General features: G+C 41.3%; 1 protein-coding gene across 2 annotated transcripts; it reads right to left on the bottom strand.

The window, feature by feature from the left end:
* Positions 1-243: 243 nt before the first annotated feature.
* sugt1 (SGT1 homolog, MIS12 kinetochore complex assembly cochaperone) lies at positions 244-27,281 on the bottom strand. 2 transcript variants are annotated; one of them, XM_034137269.1, is made up of 13 exons: positions 27,130-27,281; positions 26,985-27,033; positions 25,576-25,666; positions 25,228-25,297; positions 24,906-24,976; positions 22,509-22,562; positions 20,765-20,793; positions 20,556-20,578; positions 20,273-20,369; positions 17,746-17,853; positions 4,100-4,190; positions 2,190-2,362; positions 244-984 (listed from the first exon to the last, which is right to left on the bottom strand). In XM_034137269.1, exons 1-13 carry the CDS (start codon positions 27,261-27,263, stop codon positions 883-885), a joined length of 1,092 nt encoding a protein of 363 aa, XP_033993160.1. In that variant the 5' UTR covers positions 27,264-27,281; the 3' UTR covers positions 244-882. The 2 variants fall into 2 exon arrangements, with proteins under 2 accessions (XP_033993160.1, XP_033993161.1); XM_034137270.1 differs by having other exon boundaries at positions 26,985-27,030.
* Positions 27,282-27,857: the final 576 nt, after the last annotated feature.

Below are 27,857 nucleotides of genomic sequence, written 5' to 3'. Positions count from 1 at the left end.
GGGCAAAGGTGCCTGCTGTATATCACCACCCCCACCACTGAGCCTGCTGGCCAAAACTCTCGCGGCTCTGTGTGTTGATACTAATCGCACCACGATACCTAAACCCCCATCCTGCCGCACTCATATCAGTAATACCACATTTCACACAATCACAGAGCATGGCACTATGTCGTCAAATATTGCCTTTTTTTTCTTTTTTTCTTTCCTTTCCAGAGAGAGCAAACCACAAAACAGAAGGCAGCGTTTGTGAGCCAAACAACAAATCTTTTATTTACACTGAAGCTTGAATCACACTGAAGGAACGACTGGTGCTAAGCTGACGTGTCACACAACATTCCCAACAAGTCAGAGTGTTGCTGTTGACTTTTTACTGAGCGTAGAGAAAGGAAACTGCAGGAGCAAAGAAATGCAATCATAGTTATCATTTAAACATCTCAAGTTGTTCTGATTTTCTTTTACATTTTTATACAAGTGCTGATAATAGGAACTTGTAAAAGGCTCCCGACTAGAAAGGCTGCGGGCGTTTATTATTTGAGAAAACCAGGAAAAGCAGAGCAGAGGAGGGAAGAGTGATGGGAAAGTGGAATTGGAGAATTTCATGTCTGTCAGTCACATTTGAATTCAGACTTTCCTTTGGCCGTTAAAAAAAATCTGCAAATCAATCTGTTCAACAGATTTTTCATACTAGGCGAGTTATTGCAGAGAGTGGGCCAGGAGTGAAAAGTGGGAACACAGCACTTAGTGAAAACACCGGAGCACAACTGAGGGGTTGGGAAGAGGACCGCCACCGAGACTGCATGGCAACAAGGACTCCCGCCGGACAGATGTGAAGAAAGATGATGTCAAACAAAGAGAGGCAGAGAGGAGGAGGGAGAGAGGTGCTCAGTACTTCTTGTAGTCTACGTCGTCCGGTGGGTTCATATCCACTTTTCTCTTGCCCACATCGGTCCAGTTGGTGCTCAGGACTGTTCCCGCCGACTCCATCTGCACAAGGAGGAGGGGTACTGTAGTTATGCAACACCGTCTCTCTACTTAAACAGGCTCAGGGCTGAGATTACTCATCATCGACTCCACAAGTATTAATATAAAGGGGGACTTTTTTACCGGTAACAAATATCTAGCTTTCTGTAAAAGTAGGAAGATAATTAATAAAAAATTAACTCACCTTATATATTCTCTACTGTACTGAGTGTGCCTAGTGAAACCAGGGGTTCTCAACCCTATGCTCTATTCTGATTGCTAAAAAATAAAATAGATACGAAAAAAACATCATGTGAAATAAACTGTGCTGTAAATATGTGTTATGTTAGCTGAAGTGAGGAAAATAAATGTTCAGCTTACCCTCAGCGAGACACTTGGACTTGCTTCTCGGACATAATAATATTAAGTAAAATGTTGTGTCTTCAAGGTCATCTACCACATCACTTTTACGCATAAAAAAACGGATCTACTTTTAGTAAATGCATCTGAGTGGTTGAGAATAGCTGGTTTAAACCAAATGCAATGATGACTGAAGGTCAAACACACCACTTTTAGGTTGTACAGCATAAATCATATCATTTTTGGAGCCAGCCCCAAGGAGCCATTTCAGGTTTCTATTTCTTGTTGCGGTTTCTGGCCCTCCACGATGGCTTCATTTGTCGCTTAAGTTTATGACAATAAATATAGTCTTACTAAATCTTTGGTAGCAAAAGTCGTTGGCTACTATGGCCACTGTCTTTTAGGTCAGTGATCCACAACTTCTGGGTTTGTGGCAACCTTTCAGAGGGTCTGCAAAATAATGTCTTATATATTATAAAAATGTGCTATATGATTAAAAAAAATGGCATTTCCACAAATAAGGATCATTCACGCCAATAAACAAACATATTGTGCCCATTGCTCCCGCTTACGTTAGCTTTGATCTGATCGACACAAGATGCATCAATTACAAAAACTATAGAGTTAGGTTTTTGTGAACAGTGACGGGAGACCAACATTAATTTAAATATGTTTCAGTTTATCAATATGAAAAGTATTTAGATTTAGAAAGACTGTAGAATAAAAAGGGTTTAAATGGCATCTAAGCGAACAAAGAATAAGCTAACCGATCAGGGGTACCTTGAGAAATACAAGAGCTTCCTGGCTTATCGAAGTTTGAGAACCCCTGGTTTAAGTGACTACTCGTAACTGAAGTATAAAGTACTCACGAAGGACTTGTTCATGGCTCGTTTGACCTCGTCTGTTCCATCGCAGTAGATCTGTTGGAAGAGCTTGTTGAGCGCTGCGTCTCCCTCCAGCTTCTCATTCTTCTCCTCCTCGCCGATGTCCACCATTATCTTGTCCCATTGGCGTACGCCTTTGGATGATGATGGGTAGTCATCTGATGGAGAAGGTAAGCAGTGTTAACAATGCAACAGCTTAAAAGTTGAGGATAAAATGCTGATATGTGATTTTATTTTTTAATAATAATAAAAAAGGAGACAAAAAAGATGCTCAACATTACATGTCACTTGTTAGACGCTTTTATCCAAAGCGACTTACATACTCAATACTGTGGAAAATCCCCACAGGAGCAATTTGGGGTGAAGTGTCTCAGGGACACAACGACATGCTGACTGCAGTGGGGTTTGAACCTGTGCTCCCCTGATCCCAACACCAACGCTCTATCCACTGCGCCACACGCCTCCGCAACATCTATCTACCACTGTTATTGTCTGCATTGTCTCCATTTGTTTAAGTCCAGAATGCACTTATTTAGAATTAAAAAAATTATCAACTGAATTAATGTCCACATGTAATCAAAAAACAGTAACTTTAACAAATAATAATGAAATGAATAAAAAACTATTGACACCACTATATAACACTCGTGCTTCTATTGGCTAGAGCTCCAACACGTTGTATGTGAAAGGCTAAGGGGAGGGACATCTCTAAGGGGTTGACCAATCACAACAGAGCCGGCCAGCTAACCAATCAGAGCAGACTGGGCTCTGGTTTCAGACAGAGGGTGAAAAGAGGTGCTGCAGCACAGGCAGTATGAGAAAAATAAAGAGCTTTTTGAACATTAAAGCATGGAGACATGTAAAAAATAGACACAAAATACAAATATGAGGAAAATTGACATAATATGGCCCCTTTAATTATCACCATGGAGAGTGCAATCCTCACGTGAGTGGGTAGATTCTCATCATCTCATCATGGCATTAATCGACCATTGTCTAGCTCTTGTACAATTACATTTGACTTAAGACCAAGAAGGATGGATTTTAAAGCAGCTGAGAGGCATTTGGCTAGACGGAAGGCAGAGCATTTTAATCACACAGAAACAACCAGCCTTTTGCGTTTGTAAAACAGTACAAGTGTTTATAATTGTTTTTCATTAAGACGTTAAATGGAATCCAGTTAAATACCTCCTCTTTATCATCTAATCATGTATTAACTGAATTATTTTTGCTCACTGAATCATCGACTCGGACGCTGAAGGATCGCATTGTGATTTCTTCATTTCCAGGACGGAAATACGCCCACTGTAATCCAGACAAGAGATGGGGAGCGGGAAATGTAATCCAGACGCAGATTTACATAAACACACTGCCAGACGCACAGTAGACACATTCAGGCCAAGGGTGGACATGCGAGCGATGTGATCCCATAAACATCAGATGTCAACGATCGTGTTTTAAAATGTGAGCGTAGTCCGAGTTATAAGCAGGCACTTATAATAACCGGGGCGTTCTGGAGGCTGAGCTGATGCATGGACAGGATGGGTTTCTTTTTTGCTGCCCACTTTAACTTTCGACGCCCACTTCCACACACACTTACATAAGCAATTAATCCTGTCAGTAATGGGAACGTGTGGGCTAAAATACTGAGTCATATTCCGCTGTCATACCTTTCGCTCTCTCTGTATACTTTGGCCGTCAGACTAATGAAGGACTAGCTCGCCTGCCCACTCTCATTTCAGACAAACACAGGAGCTTATATTGATCTTTGCAGAGAAAGAGCGAAAACAGGGAGAGATAAGAAAAGAGGGTGAGGGAGACGAGGGAGAGATGAGAGCGGACACAGGAGGATCGTTGTGGGGGAAGAGTGTATAATGCCGACGCTGTGGACTGACTTGGATTGAAGTGTTTGATGTTGGACTCCTGTCCTTCTCCCTCCAGGTTCTCCCATCTAATGGCATCGGCTTTCTTCATCTTGAACTCCACCTGACAGAAGAGAAGGATGATGAGGAGTGGGGGGGGGGAGAGAGAAGAAGAGGGGACAAGGGAAATAATGTTTAGAGACAAATAATCTTCTTTGTGACCAAAATAACACTTAAAAAAAAAGTACAGGACAGATCATTATGGAGGCCAGAGAGGCTGTCTGTCTGTTTTTTGAGCCAACTCGTGTGCGTGTGCGTGTGCGTGAGAGACATCAGGGATATGCGGGGGCACAGCTCAATCTCGAACCTCACTGACAGACATACTGCACTAACGAGATGCCTGTCAGCCAGAGGGCCAGTGTGAGAGATGGAGAGGGAGGGAGGGAGGGAGGGAGGAAGAAGGGGGAGATCCTAATTCCACATAGCAGCTTCTGATCCAAATCATTACACCAGGAGAACATGGGAGAAGCAGAAGAAAAAAAGAAAAAAAAAACACAATGAGGGGAGAGAGAACATTTTAACACTGAGCAGCATTGACAGGGCACATACTAGCGACACACGCGCACCCCACTCCCCCCTCCCCCCTCCTCCTCCTCGCACACCCTATTACCCATTAGTGGCGGGTGCGTTTGATATGCGTGCTTGTGAAAGACGGCGCTGGTTATGTCGCTGCAATTACGGAACATTTCTGCTCTGCTGTGCGATGCGATGATTCATTTATGAGGGTGCCAGAGGAGGAGAGGGAGCCGAGAGGTAGACAAGGTTAGAGAGGGCTGACTGGCGCACTGATTGAGGGGAATAAGCCGCCATCATCGCCCCGCCGCCGCTGCCTTCTCCACCGGGATGATGAGCGAGCGAAGAGCACTCTGATGGATCGCTTTGGCGTGCGTCAGCGCTTTCTGGGCCACGACGGGGCCTGGTGCACAGCGAGGCATCTGTGCAGTGTCCGAAATTAACTTTTTGGCTCACCTGCGAAGAGGGCTAAGACACTGAAACAAAAGAATTGGGGCTCCGCTGAGAAAGCAACCCAATTATTTATAGGTGTCCTGTCCTTACAAAATAACTTTTTTTGCAAGTTTAAATCTGATTCTGTGCGTTAATTTAGGACATCCCTCTGAAATGTCCCGGTGCTTTCCGGAAACAATAATCAGACATTGAGACTTCACGCCGTCATTATTAAGGTGTGAAGAGGTGAGAAAGTAAGCAGGTTGTTTAACTGTACAACAGGAGTGAATGCCTTTAAGGAAAGACTGCCTGACAGTGTGTGTCGATGTAGCGATATTTAAATAATTCATCACATCTTGCCCCTCATTTCAACCCGCTTTCAAATGGCTGTTTAGATCAGTTTTAGATCTTTGACATCCAAGCATAACACATTGTCCATACAAGGACAAAACATTGCATGAGAAATGACTTCCGATTTTACTAAATGGCCAACCCCCAAAGAGTGTCGAGGGGGGAGTTATTTTGGGTGTCCAGGGTTCTGGAGGTACACTTGTTTTGTGAATACATTTTAAAGTGAGGTTACCATCTGTTGAAGAACTTCAAAAGATGAAATAAGCCTGAAACTTTTGGATGAGTCATCAATAGAAAAAACGTGTTACCCTTTCAGTAAATGTTTGGTTCTTTGATAAAACTTAACGGCAGTGTGTAAGTTGTGTGCTTAAAAATCTGAGAAGAGAAGTTAACAAAACTTTTCAAGGTTGCATTTGGAAAGGCACTGCTAACATTGAGCAGAAAGAAGGTTTTAAAACTATTTTAACACATTCAGCATCTTAAACTAAGTTCACTTTCGGATTTTAAGTTGAATGCGGATTGATTCCAGAACTATGTACCTGTGTTTGGTTTAAATAAATAAACTTGAAGGGGCCCTATTCTGCTCATTTTCAGGTTCATATTTGTATGCTTAACCTCTACTGGGACATGTCTCCATGCTTTAATGTTCAAAAAGCTCTTTATTCTTCTCATACTGCCTGTGCTGCAGCACCTCTTTTCACCCTCTGTCTGAAACCAGAGCCCAGTCTGCTCTGATTGGTTAGCTGGCCGGCTCTGCTGTGATTGGTCAACCACTTAGAGATGTCCCCCCCTTTTGCATATCACATACAATTTGTACAATGTGTTGGAGCGCTAGCTAATAGAAGCGCAAGTGTAACAGTGTGATGTCACATCGTAACATAAGTAAACAAAGGTGTCCAATCGAGGGGTTTCAGGCAGGGGGAAGTTCTGAAGGGAACTCTGGGAACTTTTGTCTTGGCATACCATTTAAATCCACAAAAACCTATATGAAATACTACAGGAAAGGGAAACCCAAAGAAGCTTGATAGGGCCCCTTTAAAGATGAGTTTATCACAGTCAATTCTGGCTTGCCCTGACAACATACTTTTTCCTCACCCTGTGCACCAGTGATGTACCATGTTTATTGATGACAAGAAAATGATGGTTATTATTAGATGATCAGCAGATGGTTCATCGTTAATCGTTACTTTCCCGAGCAGAAAATGCCAAACCTTCTCTAGCTTCAGCCTCTCAGAAGAATTGTAGTATTTTTATGTTGATTCATTAAACTCCGTTCATCAGTCGGGACTGTTTGTGTTTTATAAACTGATTTCAATCGATTTTTGAGACAGCTCCTCCTGGAATATTATATTATATAATTTTTTTCCTGCATTCAGGGCACAGAAGCTCCTTTGAGCTCTGTCAGGGCTCTCGTGTTGCTTTCAAGACTTCAGTTATTATCAAAGGGCAGATTTTCCTACCTGCTAATGGCTGACAAATACTGCTAATTGGCGTTCAAACTAATGTGCCATTTGTTGGTTGGATTTCTTTAAAATGTTTATTTTATTTTTTATTATGCAGTTGTTAGAAGTAGACGAACATATTCTGGTATTAACTCTTATAATAATCTTAACCTAGTTACTATCTGGCCTATATAGATTGAGTTTAAATTATAACACCTAACATTGAATTGTCAATCATCATAAATGCAGAAATTAAGTCAAAGAAGATGAAAGATGGAAAGACTGTAGGCCTGGGTTCTCACCCATTATTCGTCAAGCCCCCCCATCCCTGATCGAGGTCCCTTACCGCCTCCATCAATCAAAAATGTAGGCTAATTGTCTTCCCTGCATATCACTGTTGAAAATTATTCTGTGTTAAATCGTTAAAAAAGCATGTCATTGAATGGCAAATCACAGATTTGGCTAAACTGGACAGATGGAATAACAAAATCATTAGTTTCCCAGGGAGCAAAAAGCCATGTGAATAGAAATAATATTAAACAAAAAGTAAGAAATGTCATATTTACTCATTGACATGTAATTAGGTGTTATTGATTAATCGGAAAACAGCAGGCTGTTGCGAGTTTCTTTTCAACATGATGAATTTTTGCACAAATTTAAAGTGGACATTTTAAAAGTAAAACTCTCAGGCATTCTGTAATGCTTTTGAACATTTCTTTTCTTGTAGATTCAATTTTCTCACATAACTTGAGTATATATCTATATACTGAGTCACCACACCTGTTGACTTTTCTCTGCCCTTCTCTTGTCTCTCGTTTTAGTAAACTAACCTCTCAAAATGTGCATATGGAAACTATTCACCTCAATTATTAATTAATTAAATGTAATTAATTAATTAACCACTGGACTTAAATGACTGTTTCAGTAAGATTTAAGCTTATGTTAAAAACATACACATGTATTTTCTTACATTTTGTGAAAGGGTTCTATTATTTTGAGAAAAAAGTGATTTTGGAGTTGTGGTTTAATTTAACAAGAAAAATCATCAGTTATTACCACATTCATGAGTGTCTGAAGCTTGTAAACATCACCACGACAAACACAAGCCCACCTATAGCTTGGCTGTGTTGACCAAGCCCCCAGGAAGTGCGCCGGACTCTGATGAAAATATTCGTTGTGTCCAAACGGCGGTACTACAATTTCCGTATCAGTCCCTGACGTCACTTTTTTTTAACAAAATAAACTCCCCAATATGAACTATTTTATAGCCCTTATTATAATCATTCGGTCCTTAAAGTTGTAAAATGCACTAAAAGCCGAATCTAGATTTATTTTCTGTCTCCATTCATTCTACTGAGCCGAGAGTGGGAGCTCGGGGGGCGGGGCTTAAGGGGCGCATGCTCTGTGAGCGCACATACGGGTTCTTCTGCTCTGGCAGCCAGGCATGATGGGTAATCTCTCTGTGACGTTTCGCTCTCTCAAAAGTTGGGCCATTTTGTCCTCATGCGCCAATGAGCAGCTCTCATAGGAAAGAACGAGACCCCACCTCCGACGCTGTATCCAGTTCTTATTATACATCCATGGTGTTGACGTGAAGTCATGTGACCACCATGTAGTTAGTTTATAGCCTAACGTTAGCTATGTACTACTGGTGATTGCATTTAACTATTATAAAACTGGTGTTAATTATGTGGAGATTTTCTTTCAGAACAAAACGTGTAGGTTTCATAAACAGTTCATTGACGCAATACTCCAAAACCCAATGAAAAAATCTAATTGCTTTTAATCGAGGGAGTGCTTGTGATGCTAACTTCTGAGTCAGCCTTCAAAATGACGTCAGTATTACTCTTGCTACAAACACATAACCCCATTTTGGAATTATCAGCAGAAAACAAAAAAGGTTTCTCCCCAAGATTTTCATTTGAAAGCAAATACAGCTACAAAGAGTAACAGGTCAGAGGAATGTCGCCACACTACGTTCAACATTTTCAAAGACCAACCGCCAAAGCAGTGGAGATACAAGCGATGCAGAGATTATTTGAAAAATGTTTGCGCTGAATGTGGTTAAAACAAGTCCAATAATTATATTGTGAACATGTATATTCAAATATACTGGGCGTTAAAAACACAAACTTCCTCCCAAAAACAACGCCACTGTTTATTTTGACTGCTGCACAAAGCTCTCTTAACAACCTTGTTGAGAAATGCTACTGCCGAACAAGCAAATCAAATGTTAGCATCCTAAAACTAGCCTCCTGATTTCCATGTGCCATTAATTGTCTTCAAGGATTCTTTAGTGTGACGTGCAGCAGGACTCATGCATCAGCGTTGAGTGTGTCAAAGTGTGTGTGCTTCTATGCGTGCTCCTGGGCCATACAACATTAATCTGCTGCCACATCTGTGCTTCCTGGCTTTTAAGGGACATGGCAGGCCAGGCGCCGTGTGTGTGTGTGTGTGTGTCTGTGCGCGCTTCTGTGTGTGTGACAGGCGAAAAGATGGCTCGTAAAGGGATGTGACAGCAGAGCCACATACAGGGGCCACCATCCACAGGACCCCAGGGCCCGGACTATACAATCCTGCACTACAGACGCAGACACAAATGTGGACACACACATGCTATTTACAGAGGGTCAGTGGGGTCCCGCATCGTTTGTCACATGTGTTTGGAGCCGTCACCCCCCGACCCCCCTCCTTCCCCCCTGCCACGACTCCTCACCCAGCATCTTCTCCCTTCCTATTTTTTTTCTCCAGATCCCCGCTGATTTCAAAACAAACTCGGCGAGAAAGACACGAGGCAAAAATTAAATAAATATAAACATTCTTAGACGTTTGACAGGCGTGCAAATTAAAGAGACGCCACTTTAGCTATTTGCCAAAATAGAGAGATGAGTTTGTAGCGAGTGTGGATCCGAAAATGTGTGCGAAGTGTGTTTGAGCACGCGTCGGCCGTGTGTGCGTCAGCCGTCTGTTCTGATCAAACACGCTGGTGTGTAATTGGCTCCCCGTTGTCGCGGTGACCCCTGCGGTTGGAATGTCTGTTGTGGTGGAGGACAGGAGGAGGTCGCTCTGACGATAATGTGCTACGGACGAAACAGGCGCGGGCACACACACACACTGCAAATACTTTGTGTAAATGACACAAGTGTGTTGAAAGATTACTGTTCAGCTTCTGTTTTTCAACTGAGTGTGTGTGTGTGTGTGTGTGTGTGTGTGTGTGTGTGTGTGTGTGTGTGTGTGTGTGTGTGTGTGTGTGTGCGTGTGCGTGCGCTTGTACACGCACGGCCGGCTTAGCCTCCCCCTGCTAAGTTGTCTTTAAAGACAGCGAGGAGATGAAGCGTAAACATTGTGGAGCGAAGAGTGCAGGGCAGCCTATTACAGAGACAGACAGGCCGGCATTGGTTGGGAATCAACAGCTCCGAGGGCAATGCATATTTTTCTTTCCCCCCCAAACGCTCATTAGGGATGCATGCCAATCTGGAGAAAGTTGATTTGCTGATGCTGTCATTTGAATGTTGTTTTTATCCCCCACAGTGGCTCCCTGGCTTCAGGAAAATGAAACAGCTCCGAAATATTTAAATGAGACAGAAGTAAAAAGCTGCTCAGTTTGTCGGGGTCTCTGACATTGTGGGAACACATCTCACCTATGGAGTTGTAAAAGGTGCTGTTTTGCTATCTTGAACATTTGAGTGCTGCTATGGGGGCTTATGAGCTTGGTTGGTTTCGTGTGTTCGTGTGTGTGTTCGTGTGTGTGTGTGTGTGTGTGTGTGTGTGTGTGTGTGTGTGTGTGTGTGTGTGTATATATATATAAGGGCCATGTGTACCAGAGGAGCCCAGTGGACCAGGGAACAGTCAGGGCTTTGTGGGAGAGGAGGAGGAGGGTTTGAACACTCTCTCGTTATCCTAGAGGTAGAGGTGTGTGTGTGCAAGACAGAGAGAAAGTCAGAAATAAGGTGTGTGTGTGTGTGAGTGAGGTGCCTGTGAGGGATGGACAAAACAAAGATAAATGAGGAAGAAAGAGCAAAAAAAAGCGACAGCAGAGAGCGATGACTGAGTGTGAGACCGTCTTCAGCTGTGGTCTCTCTAAGACTGAGCCCTTGTTTAAGCTGCAACCCACGTGCACCTCTGGTATGCAGTGTCTGCTGTTGCCATGGAAAAGTGTGAAAGTGAGTGAGTGCTTTTTTTTTTTTGAGAGGGGGCAGTTTCTGTGCAGGTCAGTCTGCACTCGGCACAGTGTGGCTGGTGGATATAATGCACACAATATAGATGTCAAGTTATGTAACGCTGCTAATCAAATTTTTGCTACCGTGGCACCATACAGGGGATATTTTCAGCACCTGTGTGATAATGTGCTGCCCTTTCCATTCCCCTGTGGCCTTCTGTAAAATAAACTAGAATAAATATCAGCATTGCTTTTAGAGGCTCTATGTCTTGGCTTGTTCATGAAAGTTAATACCATGGCATATATAAAGATAGAAATATGTTTTTTCAGGATTTCTTCTTCACAAAAGTATCCTAACCTCTTTAAACAGCTATCCTTAAAGGGGCCTTATTATGCCTTTTTGTGTTTTATGGGTTTTTATGCATGTCAATGGTCTGACAAGGCTAAAATCCCAAAGTTTCCTCCAGAGGGAGATTCTCTCCCACACACTTATCTATACACTTTATTTACTTGTAACATAATGACATCACAATGTAACAGCCGCGCCTTTGTTTGCTAGTGGTCAAGCACATTGTAGTTGATAGGCTAAGGGGCGGGACATCTCTAAGCAGTTGACCAATCACAACAGAACCAGCCAGCTAAATAATCAGAACAAACTCTTCTCTTTCGCTTCACAGCTCTCATAGTGTCGTCTTTAGCCACAGCATGCAGGTGTTTTCAGAGTGAAAGCTCTGTAGAACCCACAGTACACTACCTGCTAAGAACCACACTACACAGCTAGCCACTAGCTGAATAACACAGTGGAGCATTCAGCAGCTAAAGAGACAGATATTTCCCTCAGAAGAGGGAGGACACCAAAAAAGGAGCAAAAAGTGAGAGAATATAGGAATTTTATTCGGTCTGTGATATGTCAATATTGTTTAATATGTTTTCACAACTTATTATAGCTTCCCCCAAGTGGTCGAAGTGGTTCAGTAGGCCAGTTTCATTTCTTTAAGGTTTTTGAAGTCGTTTAAAATAACTTCAGCCTTTACTATTCCGTTTCTTGACATTTACATAATGCATTTATCTCACTATCCAACTGTATCAATGTCATCCTCACTCTGCTATACTCGTGTACGTGTCTTGTGTACGTTTTGTGTGTCTCATTGCATTTCATGTTTCATAAAGGTCACCTGTCTCCCTACATTAATTCTATATTATAATCTTATGAGTAACACTTTTTTTTCCTCATGTGGAGTTTCACATAGGTCAAGGCAAACTTTGTGAAGTCAAGAAGATCACGAAATTAACATTTCTTTTTCTAGGCTGCAGAACCTGGAGGGCAGCCCCAGGATCAGTCCAGGACCTGAAGGTGTTATAAGATGCTGCCTAAATAAATAAGGACCTAAATATATGCAGTCGAAGCGAAAAATTAAAAGACAACTGCTGCGACAATGGCAGCAACGTCTTTAACACCAATTATAACGATATCATGATAAACTGCCAAAATATGACCAGACTACCAAAATCTCGTATTATTGTCTATACTGTACGCCTCAGCCAAGTCTGTCTCAATTGCTACTATCAAGCATAACATGTGCAGATCTTCTATGGTTCAGATAGTTGATTGCACAAAACGGGGGGTTATGTATTATAACCCTAGTTATATAAGCACAGGCGGAGCCCTCTACTGGACTCTATGGGTACTACTCTCTATCATGCTATGCGGGCATTCACCTACTGAGTTGCATAAACGTAGCCGGCCAATCGGGTGCGCCTACCTGAATGCGCGCGCAGGCCCACAGTATATAAGGCGGCTATGCCTCCCGACTGTCTTCCTACACCCTCTTCAGCGAGCGGCATAGGAAAGACAGGGCCCCCAGGTAGAGGGCTCCGCCTGTGCTTATATAACTAGGGTTACAATACGTAACCCCCCGTTATATATCACACAGGCTCCGCCCTCTACTGGACTCTATGGGTACAGTGGGTGGAGCCCCGATGTATAAATGCCCTGTCGTCCAACAACATCGACCCATCACACTGCCCCTGACCGGCCTTTGGTTAACAGCCACCGCACATCCACTTTCTTTCATCCGGTTGTGACCGTGGAGAAGTCGGGGCCGCAGCTTGCACGGAGCACGCTTACCTCATGTAGAGTGTGCATGGAAAAAATCGTGCGGAAGACTCTGTATGCAGCTTACTGTGCATCATGTTTCCCCAAGGGGGGGGGTCAGCCACCTACAGACCCACAGCCCCCCTCCCTCTCACCAGTCATGTCCTCGGCCACCTCCTGGTCCTCCATTTCCACCACCTCGAGCTCCTCCTGGTCCTGCGCCTCGTCCGGCGAGACATAATGCGCCTGGAAATGTTCCAGGCGATGTTGGCGTCTGAACCGCGGGAGCGCACGACAGGCACTGCAGGACGGAGAATGTTTGATGCCCTCCACAGCGTGGTCGCGCCCCAATAACTCGAAGCACAAGCGGTGGGGATCAGCGCCCGCAATTAAGCCAGGGCATGTAGGGCAAGGCCGAGGTTCAAGGAGTGGTGAGTCCATATTCTTTTCCTATTTCTTTATCTTCTTTTACGTTTAGCTTCAGTTGTTGCTGCTCGCTGAAGAGAAAAAGGATGACAGTCGGGAGGCGTAGCCGCCTTATATACTGTGGGCCTGCGCGCGCATTCAGGTAGGCTCGCCCCGATTGGCCGGCTACGTTTATGCAACTCAGTAGGTGAATGCCCGCATAGCATGATAGAGAGTAGTACCCATAGAGTCCAGTAGAGGGCGGAGCCTGTGTGATATATAACGTTGCAGTTTCTCCCTTATCCGTTTGGATATGTATTAATGTGAGTACTGTCAGGGGGAGGAGGATGAATTATTATCATTCAACATGTCTTTGTCAGCAGATAATGATGAGACGATATCTTATTTGAAACAAATCTATAAACTGCCAAAATTATTGATTTGTAACTAGGCTAGATTGAACAAAATAATTAATATATTAGTATAACTGTATTTCTACCAACCAGTCAAGTTAAAGGTCATATCACTATCTGTTCAAGATGTCATCACATCTATTTTTTATCCTATTAGACATTTGTGTGAAATTGTATCAATTATTGATGAATTCTTGAGTTGTGGCCAGACTATGTGTCTTTTTGTAAATAAAAATACTAAAATGTCTACAGCTTTGAGCGACAAAAATATGTCAAAACTAGTTGGTTTTCTTTGACAAGATAAGATTTAAATGCCCAGACTTTAAGAAAAATGTACTTAACAAAAACAGGATAAGGTTGACTAAATATGAAACAACAAAAACGGATATTTTATACAGGTTTAAGACTAAGACTAAATTATAAAGTAGCTGAGGAAATGAACAGTAATGTAAAACGTGTGTAAGATATTACCTTTATTATGCTTTTACTAACTATACTTTCCAATCTAATGAGTTTTTCTTGAAATACTATGTTTTGGAAGATGCTTTGTCCAAAAATCTGTGGAAAGTTAATCCATCACCATCAGAGATTTAGTTCTTAGGAATACACAGAGTCCTAATGAAGAAGGCAGAGCTTTCCAGTATTGGCAAGAGCAGCGTGATCAATGCCTCTAAAGACGAATCCCTGCTCCTTAACGATTACAAAAACCTGCCTCTTGATCCTCGGGCTAAAACCTGACAGTGGTCTAAACCCTGAATCAGCACACTTTGCCCGTATACACTCATTAGCCCACATCATCTATAATACACACTAATTAGTGTATAGTAAGGAGAGCCCTTCCTACTCATTAGGCCCATAATCACGTTAAAGAGTGCTGAAGAACTCTTAGAGAGTACGACTATAATAAATGTGTTTGAATCTCCTGTTAGCCGCTCAGATGAACTGCGCTAACGTCTTTGTATACAGCGAGAGTGGATTTCCTCATTTCCATTCTACAGTAAGCTTTACTAGCATTAAGGAATTATAGGTAGTGGCAGCCTACTTTACCCTGCTTTAAATTATTGAAGAGATTAAAGAGTTAATCTCAGAGTGGTAACCCGAGTAATGATCAGCGGGCTACTTAAATTCGCATTGGCGCTGCCTTTTTTACTATTATGTGACATTTTGAGTAATTACCGTTGGTAACAAAGACACAAAAATGATCAATGATGAGCTATTAAGACAATGATATCCCAGATACACAGAGATATAATATTACAGACATTTGACACTCTCTGGCAAAACTGCATTTGAGAGATTCGAAGCATGGTCAGAAAAGTACCCGCGTTTCTCCAGTGTGTGACATTACTGCATCATATTTTCTTTATAGGGATGTAAAAACAGTTCCCTGACATATTTAATAGTCTGCTCCTTTATTGTTGAGACATCAAGGCTACATGCGGTGTTCCTCGCTGTGATTCTGCGTAAAATGTAATAACTGTCGTCTTTCAAAAGTTGGAGTGCGTCCATGACCTAAAAATGTTGTTTATTTTCTGTTTGTTGATGTTTTCTAGTTCAGAAAGTGGTAAAGAGTTCTATATTCCACTACAGCTGGGCTGTAAATATCTTTAAACCTCCATCTCATACAATATATATATATAAGATCTGTATAATGACCCATTTGTTAAATTCCCTGGTTATTTTATGACTCCACACAGAGTAAGTTCAATATTTACACACTTGCCCTCATCTTGAATGCACCACTGTAAACACAGCCACGTCATCTGCCATTTTATCATCTTTAGTTATTGGGTGTTGGTTACCCCAGAAAATACAAGCAGTTATTAATCCTGTGTGCTTGACTTCAGAGAACACACTTCATAAAGCCTTGATGTTCCTTTTAGTGACCGTTTAACACAGGGGTCTCCAACACGTCGATCGGGCAGCTTTTCAGTAGCTCGCCGCTCGCGGTTCACAGACCGTGTAGAAAGAATCCGAGGACAATAAATGCACCTGAATCAGTCCGAGTCGCTGCGGCTCAGACACACATGGATTTATGTTTTTAAAAATACTCGCGTTAGCACCATGTCAGGTTTTTGGTGGATTTAATCAAGTCTTGGATTGCAGAGTATGAATGTCCTCTTGCTATTTTCAGTTGATAAATACTTGTGTAAAGTTTGTGAAGGCAGGAGGAAAGCTTCCGCGATCACCGTCTCCTCTGTTCCTCCAAACCCCGCCCCCTCCCTGAAAATAATGAGTGACAGGCTGATAGTAACCTGATAGAAACTTTATTATTCACTTAATCACTGATTGAGATATAATGAAGCTAACTTAATCTCATACATTCATGGGATTTATGTAACAGTAAGACAGAGAATATAAGTGTGCACCCACATGCACTATTTTTGTTTTTATATGCTGTTGTAAATACTCCTGTTGTCTGCTGTGTTCAGACTCAAGTCATGTGTGTGATGCCACATTCAGGACATTCAGTGTCCTTTTTTTAACAGAAGACCGTTGCTAGAAGCTGCAGCTAGACTGCAGGAGTATTAGTTTTTTGTTTTTGAGGATGGAACCATTTCACACACAGATATAGGGGTGGCATTGGGATATATATTTTTTAAATCCTCTGGAGCAGAGAGAGGAACTGTGGATTATTGTTATTGATTAATGCATCAGTGTTTCTTAGGGTCAAAAACACTAAACTCACAACTTAAATTGAAAGCGTTTAGTTTATTTAATAAAAGAGCACATGTTCAATGTGAAAAGTGACAGTAGATATAGATTAGTTGCAATTTGGTGCTATATACAATATATATTAAAAAAAAAATATATATATATTATTATTTTATTTTTTTAAACACCTTGAATTTCAGGGGGGGCTTGGGGCTCCGTTGGCGGGGCGCAGCGCCCCTCCAAGACAATGGTAGGGGAAACACTGTATACAATTGATTTATTATGGTTTATAATTTAATGTCAAGACGAAGAAGAAGAAAAAGATGGCTGAACATTTCAGTGTCAATCCTGTGGAGATGGAGGTTATAAATCTCCAAAATCATGTTCAGCTTAAGTCTCAGCAAAACTCACAACATTTCTGGAGCCTTGTAGACCCAGAAAACTATAAGAACATCACCAAGCAGCACAGAACATGTCTGCTTTATTTGGCTCTACATACCTTTGTGAAGCAGCTTTTTCTGACATGAATGAAATCTAAATACAGAACAAGACTGACTGATGAACATTTAAATGACTATTAGAGTGAACCTAAGTGGGTACACTCCAGCATACACCTCTATGGTGGACTCTATGCAGTGCCAGTCCTCTCACTAACTGTGAAAAAGAGTGAATGCACTTATTTTACACATGTGCCATAAGATGCTTGTAAGGTGGTGATTAAGGTGAAGTACTCTATGTGGGCCATAATAATATGTGAGACATTGCCGTTTTCTTGGACCTTGATGTGAAGTTAAGATTTTTGATAAGCTTTGGGTATTGCAATTTCACACGTGTACAAAAGTAGCTTAATTCAACCGATGAGTGCTATGTGAATAAATGTAAGCGATGTGGCCACTTTCATTTTTTCAAAGTAGCTCTCAGATGAAGAAAGGTTGCAGACCCCTGGTTTAACACAACTGGTGATTGTTCCTGCTGTTTTAGCATGTCATCTTTCAAGACCACATTTATTTTACATGTGTCAAAAACCAGTAAAATTAACACAAATGTATGCCAGAATGCAAAATATCAACATTATCTTTCTAGAAATGGCACTTCCTGTTGATTTAGAACGTTTCCACAACACACTGACTAGACTAGCTGAATGAGTGTGGTACCTTGGTGGTGAGGATCTTGAAGTTGCTCTGTTGAGGGATGATGGAGTGGAGGAGGTGGAGGTCCAGGTTGTAGTTCTCCCCTGATGCCAGCTTCATCGTGGCAGAGAGCTGAAGAGAACACAGACACCAGGGATTAGACACCACGCCTCTTTGGCAATTAGTAAAACAACATATTGTAGAAATCATTGGTTCTTTTATCAGCATTTTTTTTAAAGATTCTGCTTCATTTATTATTAAGCTGCAGCTTTTTCCTCTGCTCTCTGGTTCAGGGGAGATTCTCAAACAATTATTTACTGTAAGTGCAATAAAAACATCGCCAGTAAGGGCCAATGCTTTATCAACACACCTGTTGAACAAGAATAAAATGCAATAAAGTGATATTTCAATCTACTCCGTCTCTACCAGCGCCGCAATGCTTTACACAAGCACAGCAAAAGATGTCTGCATGTACTGTTTGGCGCAGTTTGCCAAATATCTGAAATGTTAGCTAATTCTTGTAAACCTAGCAGCTGGCTGAGAGAAAGCAGCCCCTCCCCCTCTACCAGCCCTACCTGCTGGCGCCGACTCACATCAGCAAAGTGGGAAAGAGGCGGACAGGAGGAGGGTCTGAACCTGAGCTCATCCAACATTTACTCTGGAATATTATTTATTAAATTTACATTTGATATTTTTTTAAGGAGATATTGAGTTTATAAGGACTGTTGCTGCTCTAGAAACAACATTTATTATTTTTTGTCATTTTAATCCTGCTCTGAATGTTTTTTCTAAATAATATATACAGTATCTTGAATAAGCCGACCGAGATAAGTTAGTGTAGTTGTATTGATACATTTTTTTTATTAAAACGATACCAATTTCTTACTAGGCAAATAGGAAAAAATACAAATGGTAAATAGATTCTTATAACATTTTTAGATGTGGGATTGTCCGGTACATTTGGTGGCCCCACTTTGGAGAAAAAGAGAGGTGCTACCAAAGAAACTGACAACAAACTACAGCCGATCGAGGCAAGCAACCTCTTTCTCCAGTGAGCTAAAATGAGTTTTTCTGAAGGGAGTCTGGTGGCTTTGGCCTGAGCATAGATGGATATTAGGGCTTCAGTTCCTCGTGGTGGGAAGAGATGTCTGACAGCAAGGTAAAGGCTAAAACATTACTTGCAATTAAACTGATATTGAGTTTTGAGGTGGTCATTTTTTAAAGTAGCTAAAATATGTTTTCAGAAGATCCCTACCGCAGCACTTCATTGCTTTGCTTCCTTTACTGTAGGTAATATATTGACTACATATAAGAACAACAACACCACTTCCAAACATCTTAACCATCCCTTTAACTGCAGTCATAAGAAAACACACAAAAGAAAAAGAAAGAAAAGGAGTGTGTGTGTGTGTGTGTGGGGGGGGGGTAGCGCTTGTTAGGGGGGTGCAGGTGTCAGCTTGTGAGAATAATGATCTGATGTGGCTGCTTTGTCGGCCAGGAGTATCGTCTCCCTGTCCCCTGCAGCCCCAGAGTGACCAGAGATGAGTTGGGGGGGGGGGGTCAGACAGCTCCTAACAGCCTGTCACTCACTGGGGCTGGGTGGGTGGCTTGTTGGTTTAGAGGGACAAGGACTCGGCTGTGGCCCAAATCCTCAAACTCCCACACACACTTGTCATTTGGCAAATGCTGCCCTCATATAGAAAACATCTCTGCCCACTTGAGGAATAACTGCTATTTTTTATGTCGCAGAGGAACATTCAGTTTTCTAACACCTTCAGTTAAAGAAGTAGACTTTCTGATTTGGGACTACATTTATGTAAGAAGTAGTTTGTCGGGGATGAAAGCTTCGAAAGTTAGCTAAAGTAGCTTTTGGGCAATTGCACAAAACTATCAAAGGCGTAATATTCATTTGCAGTTGAATTCCTGTGCCGTCTGTAGGTATACAGCTTCTGCATGCTCAGTCACCAGGGAGCTGGAACCACCGCCTTTCATCTTTAATTTCTTTTGTATATACTGACCTAGTAAAGAATATATGAACTTATCTGCACTTCACACCACGGAGGGAGCTTGTGAAGTGACTGTCGGATTCTCGGCGAGTTAACTATTTCGTTTGAAACGGGGGTAAACTCAGTTTGTTATTCTATTAGGAAAGACAAAGGCGCTCCCTGGGGTGCCCTGCAGTTACCCCTCAGAGGGAGAGGGGAAGAAGTGAAGGGAAAAAGAGAAAACGCAAAAGAAGGGAGGGAGGTCCCCGGAGGGCTCTGCAGCTGATCCTAGATCAGTTATGCCGTCTATCTCCAGACAATTAGGAGGTTGGAGAAGCTGGGGATGGTAAATTGTTCTTAGATCTGTACTTTGGGGGCAATGTTAACAAGGCACCACTGGAGGCATAGTTGGGTCCATGGGGAGTGTGTGTGTTATTGTGTGCATGTGTGTGAGACCCATCTAATGGGCCCCCCTGAGGAAACACCCAAAAGCTAACCCATCTCTGCTGCAGACAAATAGAGAAAACATTCTCTGCTCTTAAAATCGGCTCTAAGTGTGTTTATACCTCTCTCTCCATGTAGTTGACACACACACCATCCTTGGGTACATTTTTTGCCATGACTGTGACGATGACTTGAGACTCTGTTTGGTACCAGTCATGTCTGCAAGAAAAACACACAAAAAACCAAACAGATTAGCAAGTGTGAAGACCTTTTGTTTTTCCACCACTACTGTTATGAATATATAAAAGAACTTCAAAGAAAAAAAGCAGACCATCTTGACACTCTACGCCTTGGTTAATCATAACAAAAAACAAAGATGCCTAGTATTTCAATTTCTGCACTTACTTCACAGGTGGAGCTGCTGGCGTCTGCTCCGCCCCCCCCAGAAAGGATGACAATTGGATGTGGCGAAAAGGCAGAGGGATGAAACAAAGAGAGGGACAAAATGAGAAAAACATAACAAAAGAGGCTTAGTAAGGCTCCCTTCTTTGAGCATAAACAAGTCTGATGCTGAGAGCAACACTGCCCCCTAGTGGCCGCGCAGAGACACTCACCATGTCGTCGCTGCTGATCTGTGTCTGCTCTGGAAATACAGAAGAAAAAAATGATTTTGTTGTGAGTGGCAGGTGGGAACATTTAATACAGCCCCTTAAGCTGCCTGAATCTAATTGCAGTCTCTTAACTATGATGATGGCAAAATGGCAAGAACATAACTTTTAACACATTTGTCAACAGATAGCAGATTCTCTCTCTCTCTCTCTCTCTCTCTCCCCCACCCCCCCCAACATACACTCTCTCCTGTTCTCCACCAGTTTGTTTACTGGTCCATCCACGCCCATTAAAAGCCCTGTGAGCCCGAGCAGGCCTGATCACCGTTTACCAGCATGCTATCATACATTATTCACTGACTTCATTACAGAGAGGGAGAGATGACGGGAGGAGTGTTAATGTAGTCTTAATGAGGTCGCGTTTGAAATGGTGAAGAGGAGGGGGCTGTTTTGAGAGAACGACTGTGTGTCTGAGTTGTTTTTTTTAAACATGCAGGGAGCCACATGTGACGGAATAACCAGGTGTAGTAAACATGCTGTCACCGGAAGAAACGACTGCTGCTGGTGTGAGCAAGTGCAAGTAGGGTACTTTAAAGTTTTGAGGGGGGTGGGGGGTGATGTGCACCCTGGTGGATTTTCCTATGTGTGTGGATGCCGTCTGTGAAGGAGTGGGGTCTCATCGGGAGGCGTTCAAACATCAGTAACGTTAACTCTGATGAATCACACCGCTCCTGGGAGTGCGTGTGCAGGCGGGTGTGAAGCGTGTTTGTCAAAACTCGTGCACCGGCAAACAGAAACACACCACCGCAGACGTGGCATGCATCTTTTATTGGACCGAGCAGCTCGGCCTAAACACACTCGCACTGTGGATCTGGTGGATGTGCGCGAGCTCATTTGTTTGATCAGATGGGTTGATGAGCTCCCTGACTGAGCCATTTAGCGCAGTGTTTGATGACAGGGAGTAAACAGCATATTGAAGCTGGAGTGCAACTGGTAATGGATTTGGAAGTCTGAAACTATTTTAATGGAGCCTTAGGCAATATTGTCGACCAATATGTATTACTTTTAGACATTTGAAATCAACTTTAAGAAGACTGTTTATCACTGACGTTGTGATGTCTTTATTACTATTGACGCACATTATTTATTTCTCTGATAATCAGAGATGCCAAAAAGTGGCAGGGCCAAAACATGTGTGTGTAGTGCTTGTGTGACACACTGTTTATTTAATAAATAAGACAACTTTATAGCAAATTTCTTCTCTGCTATGCTCGCCAACAGCTAACCTGCTCTGAGCGCATTTACCCATCGCCACTCTCTCTTTCGCTTCGATACACATTATGCTAATAAACAATGTGATGGGTAAACATGTGGATGGCACTTCAACTTGTCCACTTCCACACACGATAGAAGGCGAGCATGGAAGATGTTGCATGGCGAGGCATTTTCCAGGTTTTCTCCATTCACACACTCTGTTCAAAGGGAGGGTTGTATTCATAGTTGTAATCACCATTGGAGACACTGAATGTCCTTGCTGCAACATATTTGCATCATTTTATTTTGTCACCAGACTTTCAGAGGACAGATTCATAATACCATACCTCCATGTGTGTGAAAAGTTTTACATAAGATCGGACCCTGTTCAGATGACCTTATTATACCTCATGGGACCATAAGTGGGACCACCATTGGCTCTAAATACTGGTCTAACCTTAATAAAAAATACATGCAGCTCAGATTTTCTACTTACCCCCCATCATTTCTTCACACTGCTTGATCCAGACCTCAAATGATTTGTCAGAAACTGCAGGAATCATCAAAAACAATAACGGTTACAATACATCTTATTAAAAAAAGAAGCTTAATTAGAGTATTCAATATCAATATTTGACGGCATCAGGAAGGAGTTATTCCTGGCTACAGTGGTTTTATTAATTGCGTGAGAATGCTGAGGTCGTACATTTACTAGGTCTGTTTACAAAGCAGATACTACTCAAAGACATGTTTGATACCTTATCACTGGTTTTATCAGCAGCCTAAGGCGATGCACAATTTACAAGCAAACTGCATTAACTCAAAATGTGTTGAAAAATGGATTCACAGCTCTTTTGAAAGTGATGGTTATTTGTGTTCTTGAGTTTTCCACAATATCACTGATTTACGTCTAACTACTTATCCAGATGTCAATCCAAAAAGGCTCCAAAAAAGTACATTTCTTAACATAATAACAGCTTGTTGGGTATTTCTGTAGATATATATCTATTAAAATGTATTCATGTGACTAAGGACAGTGACGATGTTGCAGCCATTGCTTTTGTGTTTTCAGTTTGATGAACAGAGAATAATTAACACTGTAGTTGTAGTCAAAGACATCAATTTACATTGAAAACAGTGGTTATAGTGTATAGGCTGACCGTGGCTACAGTTGTTATCAGTGTTGACAAACAGACACAGGCTCTATTGGCTTGCATGATCTGGATGTGTACTAATACACTTAGTTTCCTAAAAAACACATTTGAAAGCTTATCTGTTATTTTGGGGGGATCCCTCGGGCTGAACCCAATCTGGCTACATTTGATCTTAAGGCCTAAATAGCACAACAGCTCTTTTATAACATCGTCATGTGGCCTGATGTTACTTAACTGAAATCAAACAAAGCCATCAAACCCATTCAGTCCTGCTAAAGGATTTGATGCAATACCTCCAGCTAGGAAAGAATCAAACTTTTTATAATTATTTAAAAGTCGGTAGTGAAACATTTTTAATCTGCCTTTAACAACCTCAATTATTTCTAATGTCCAGCAGGGGGCGACTCCACTGGTAGCTAAAAGAAGTCTGATTGTAAAGAAGTCTATGAAAAAACGAGTTTATGGTCTCAATTGTTAATTTTAAGCAATGGGACGTAGTTTCCTCCGGAGCGTCACGTGAAGTGACGTCCGTTTGTGATGACGCCGCACAGCTGATCGTCTGACAGCAGCCAGATCAGTGCATGCGCTGCATCGTTCAATCAGTGAGTGATACACAGTAAGGAGGCGGGGCGAGTGTCTGAGGAGTTCACCGGAGGATGGTCTGGTAGTTCCTCGATTATCGCTCCTCCGTTATCACTCCTCGATCCTCGGTCAAAAATAAGGCCACTGGGACGCTACTCAAGATGGCGCAGACAAATCAACTTCCGGTGATACCGAGCCCGAGGAGCGAGGAAATGAAAAATAACCGAAGTGAGACGCACCCACTGACTTCTTCTGAAAATAATTGTTGGTTTTACCGAAGCGCCAACCTGAATTATTTTTAATGTCCAGCAGTAAGGGGCGAGTCCACTGATTACAACAAGAAGTCTGATTGTATAGAAGTCCATAAGATTTCATAACAAAATTATTATTATTTGTTCACTTTTGATTCTTAACTTAAACCTTTTCATTATAATCAACAAAAAATATGCCGTCTAGTGTTTGTTCATACTTTGTTTCACCCTTTTGTTTGACTGCTGGTCAAACAAACAATATTGCATCGGCCAAAAAGCAAAATTGAGGCTTCAAAAGTCCACAAACCAGTGGGTAATATAACAGTGACTAAGTCCACTTCTTATGATCAATATTTGGTTGCAGCTGCTTGCACAGTATAAAAGACCAACTTAAGGTCAATGTTTGCTAACTGTAAAATATTATAGTAGCAAACATTCAGGTGCATCTGGCTTGACAACACATGCTCAAGTATATATTGTGTGTGATCATAATACATATATCAATATGCAGAATATTAAAGCCTTAGCCTCTATAAAAAAGCACTGTTTCTGAACTCTATATGCTATGGAGCTTTTTTTGTTAAGTTTTTTTATGGTGTACAAATATAATGGACAAGGTGGAGACAAATACTACCACAATGCAACTATCAAAACAAACATTACAAATTTGCTAGATTTATTTGCCTTGAGTTTGACCCACAGCCCGCACAGTTTTAATAAAGCATGTAATAATCATAGTGAAAGCAATAAATACAATCTGTATGTTAGAGATTCCTACAGAATTGTAATCTGTAAAGCTAAATTACAGAGTTTAATCATTTTATATTAAAAGAGGACAGTGAAACAGACAAGATATTGTTGCAAACAAGGTTTGGTACAGAGTGGGATGATGGGAAGTGTACTTACCATCGAGTTGGTGTCCCTGAGTGAAAGCTGCATGTGCTGACTCAAAGAGCTTCAGGTGGTATTCTGCTATTCTGCAATAAAGAGAGGAAACAACAAATACTTAGATCAGACAGTCTCAGGTATAACTTATTTTGCCACAATTTGGATCATATTCCTTGTGAAATAAGTAAAATAACTAAAGCTATTACAGTTCACAAACTTTATCTCTGGTTGGAGATTTTGCGGAACAAACTAGTATCATAGGGTCTATCAACAGCAGCTTATGTTGAACACATACATGAAACACCTATACATTGATCATTCTTGTTATCATAGTACACACCCTGTTCGCATGAAAGCAAGGGGAAGGCTGGGTTTTAGCTGCTGTGCTTTTTTGGCATCATCAACAGCGCCTGCGGAGAGAAAACAACACTGTGTTTATGATACGATCATCCACCCTGTGTCACTTAGAGAATGAATATTCATGCTACCCTAATTTCCTCTAGTGATTGCTGTCTGGTATAAGATTATTATTTCAAGGATCTCATAGGTGATGTTATTTTCTAAAGTCTGCATTAGGCAGTTATCAAAAACACAACAATACTGTTTACAAGACATTTTTATTTCTAGCAAAGAATAACATTCATGCATACTAAAGTATTTTGTTTAAAACGAGTCATCTCAGACTTACAGCTGTAGTTTTTGAGGAGTATGTGGGCATAGGCACGCTGGCAAAACCACTGAGCATTGTCAGAGTCTCCTTGCAAGGCCTTATTCAGTTCCTACAAGGACAGACATGGGATTTAAGTTGACAGCTCACATTACTGTTGGATTCAGAGAGTTATCACAATGTTAGAATCCTAACATTAAAGGTAGGGTAGGTAAGTTTGAGAAACCGGCTCGAGATCGCTAGAATTTGAAAATACACAACCGGAGAAAATCTGCCACTTCCTTATAGAGCCCCTCCTCCAACACACACGAACGCGCACATGACCAATGAGGGCACGAGATAAGTTTGTGCACAGATGGAAGGCTGACAGGCAGGTAGGCCATCCAGTTATTTTAGCCGGGCCGGCTAAAATGATTGGTCGTGCTTTTTACAGTATTACGGCTTCCACAGATGACACTTTTTTATGGATTTTTTGTCAAAGCACTTAGGATATTCATTGCTATCGGGATGTTAAGAGCATTCCATGGAATATAACAAAAAGTGTATCTCGAGCCGGTTTCTCAAACTTACCTACCCCACCTTTAACAAAAGGGCTGACATATTTTTTTTTAGTTCTATATTTGTTGCACTGTCACCGTTATGTTAGATTAGATTTACTTTATTGATCCTAATTTGGGATTGTTTTTGTCACAGCAGCATGTAAACAAGGCATTGCACATAATGTGAAAATAATAAATACTATTAAAAAAAGAGTAGAAAATAAACAAACTCAAATAACTCTCTAAATAAAACGGAACCAAAATAAATATATAGTAAAAGATATATATCTGTAGACTATCTGTCAAATATAGACTATGACAGGGCCAATTACAGCTAACAATCAACAAGCATTTTAAAGAAAATGTATTATTCTGGGGTCAAAAAGCAGTTGATTAGTATCAATGAGATATCATACAACAGTCTCCATTATTGACAGAATGAACAAAGGAGCAGAAGTGTTTAACAAGTCAATACATCTAGGAATTAGAATTGGTCACTGACTTGTAGTCGGACCTGTTCACAGTGTGTGCTAATCATGCTAACATAATGACATATCTAAAAAACGAAGGCTTATCACTAACCAGTGTGTAGTAATAGCGCCTTATGACTAAAACCTATTTCATTTGTAATGATGCTCAAGTTTAAGTAAATAAGTGTCCTGCAAAGGTGGAAATAATACTGCTATAAAGTTATTCTCAGTGATGCTAGCAGGAAACGTTAGCTAACTGGGCTAGCTAGTTAGTGTCAAAACCGGTGCTTCCGACAGAAACAATAACACCGCCCTCATTTCCTTTGAAAAACAGCTAGTCAGAAGAACAAGGATATGTGATAAGAAATATGTATCTGATATTTAGTATATATATTTATGATTCGCTAACTGTAATGTTTACCTCCAGAGCTTTCTGTGGGTCTTCGTCAATGAAGCTATCGGGGAAGCTACTAAAGCAAAAAGAGAGACCACACGTTAACCAGAGTAGGAGAAATTAATGATGTAAAATGTAATAAAAGCTCATTCATATGTTACGTTTAACTTGCCTTTCGGTTGCCATGGGTTTGCTGTGGGTGTGTGCAGTGTTTCTGGAGTGACAGGAAAGTTCTAGTAAGATGAGGGGACTTCTGGAAACGTGATAGCGGCACAGTAGCAGCCACAGCAGCAGGCCTGTCAACATCCGGGTACACAGCGCCCATTCTGCCACAGCGCCGCCACAGGCAGGGAGGGGGTACGACAGGGCAGCTTTTAATGGGCCAGCAAACCTCTCCACGAAATAACATAAAAATACAAACATTATAATAGTACAACATTCACATTAGTCTACAGACAACAATAACGGACATGGTTATGGTGTAAATAGCACGAATCTAGCAGAGATATTGCTTGGTACATTCATGAAGACATATTAAAAAGGCAAAACATGTTAAAAAACATGTTCAACAATACATATTAAACTGTTCGACTGTATGAACATTTTAATAGTTTGAGAAAAAGGGGAGCTAATTTCGACTGATTTGTCTTCTACTACATGACGTAGTTTCATTGGTCTATAACAATACATCAGAATGTAAACGCTGGTTCTTGTTTGGTAAATCACATTTTAATTGATTCATGTTAAACTGGTTATAAAATAGCAGTGGTGGAAGAAGCCAGAAGTTTAGATAAAATAAAAACACTGTATTCACAAGTTAACTTAAGTAAAATACTAACTTAAAGTCCTCAGAATAATATGAATAATGTGGATCATATTTATTGATGCATTCATGTGTAC

Source organism: Trematomus bernacchii, unplaced genomic scaffold, assembly GCF_902827165.1.
Source record: "Trematomus bernacchii unplaced genomic scaffold, fTreBer1.1, whole genome shotgun sequence".
NCBI lineage: Eukaryota > Metazoa > Chordata > Actinopteri > Perciformes > Nototheniidae > Trematomus > Trematomus bernacchii.
The sequence above is the reverse complement of the archived record's forward strand: the minus strand, read 5'-3'. Positions and strand labels throughout refer to the sequence as shown.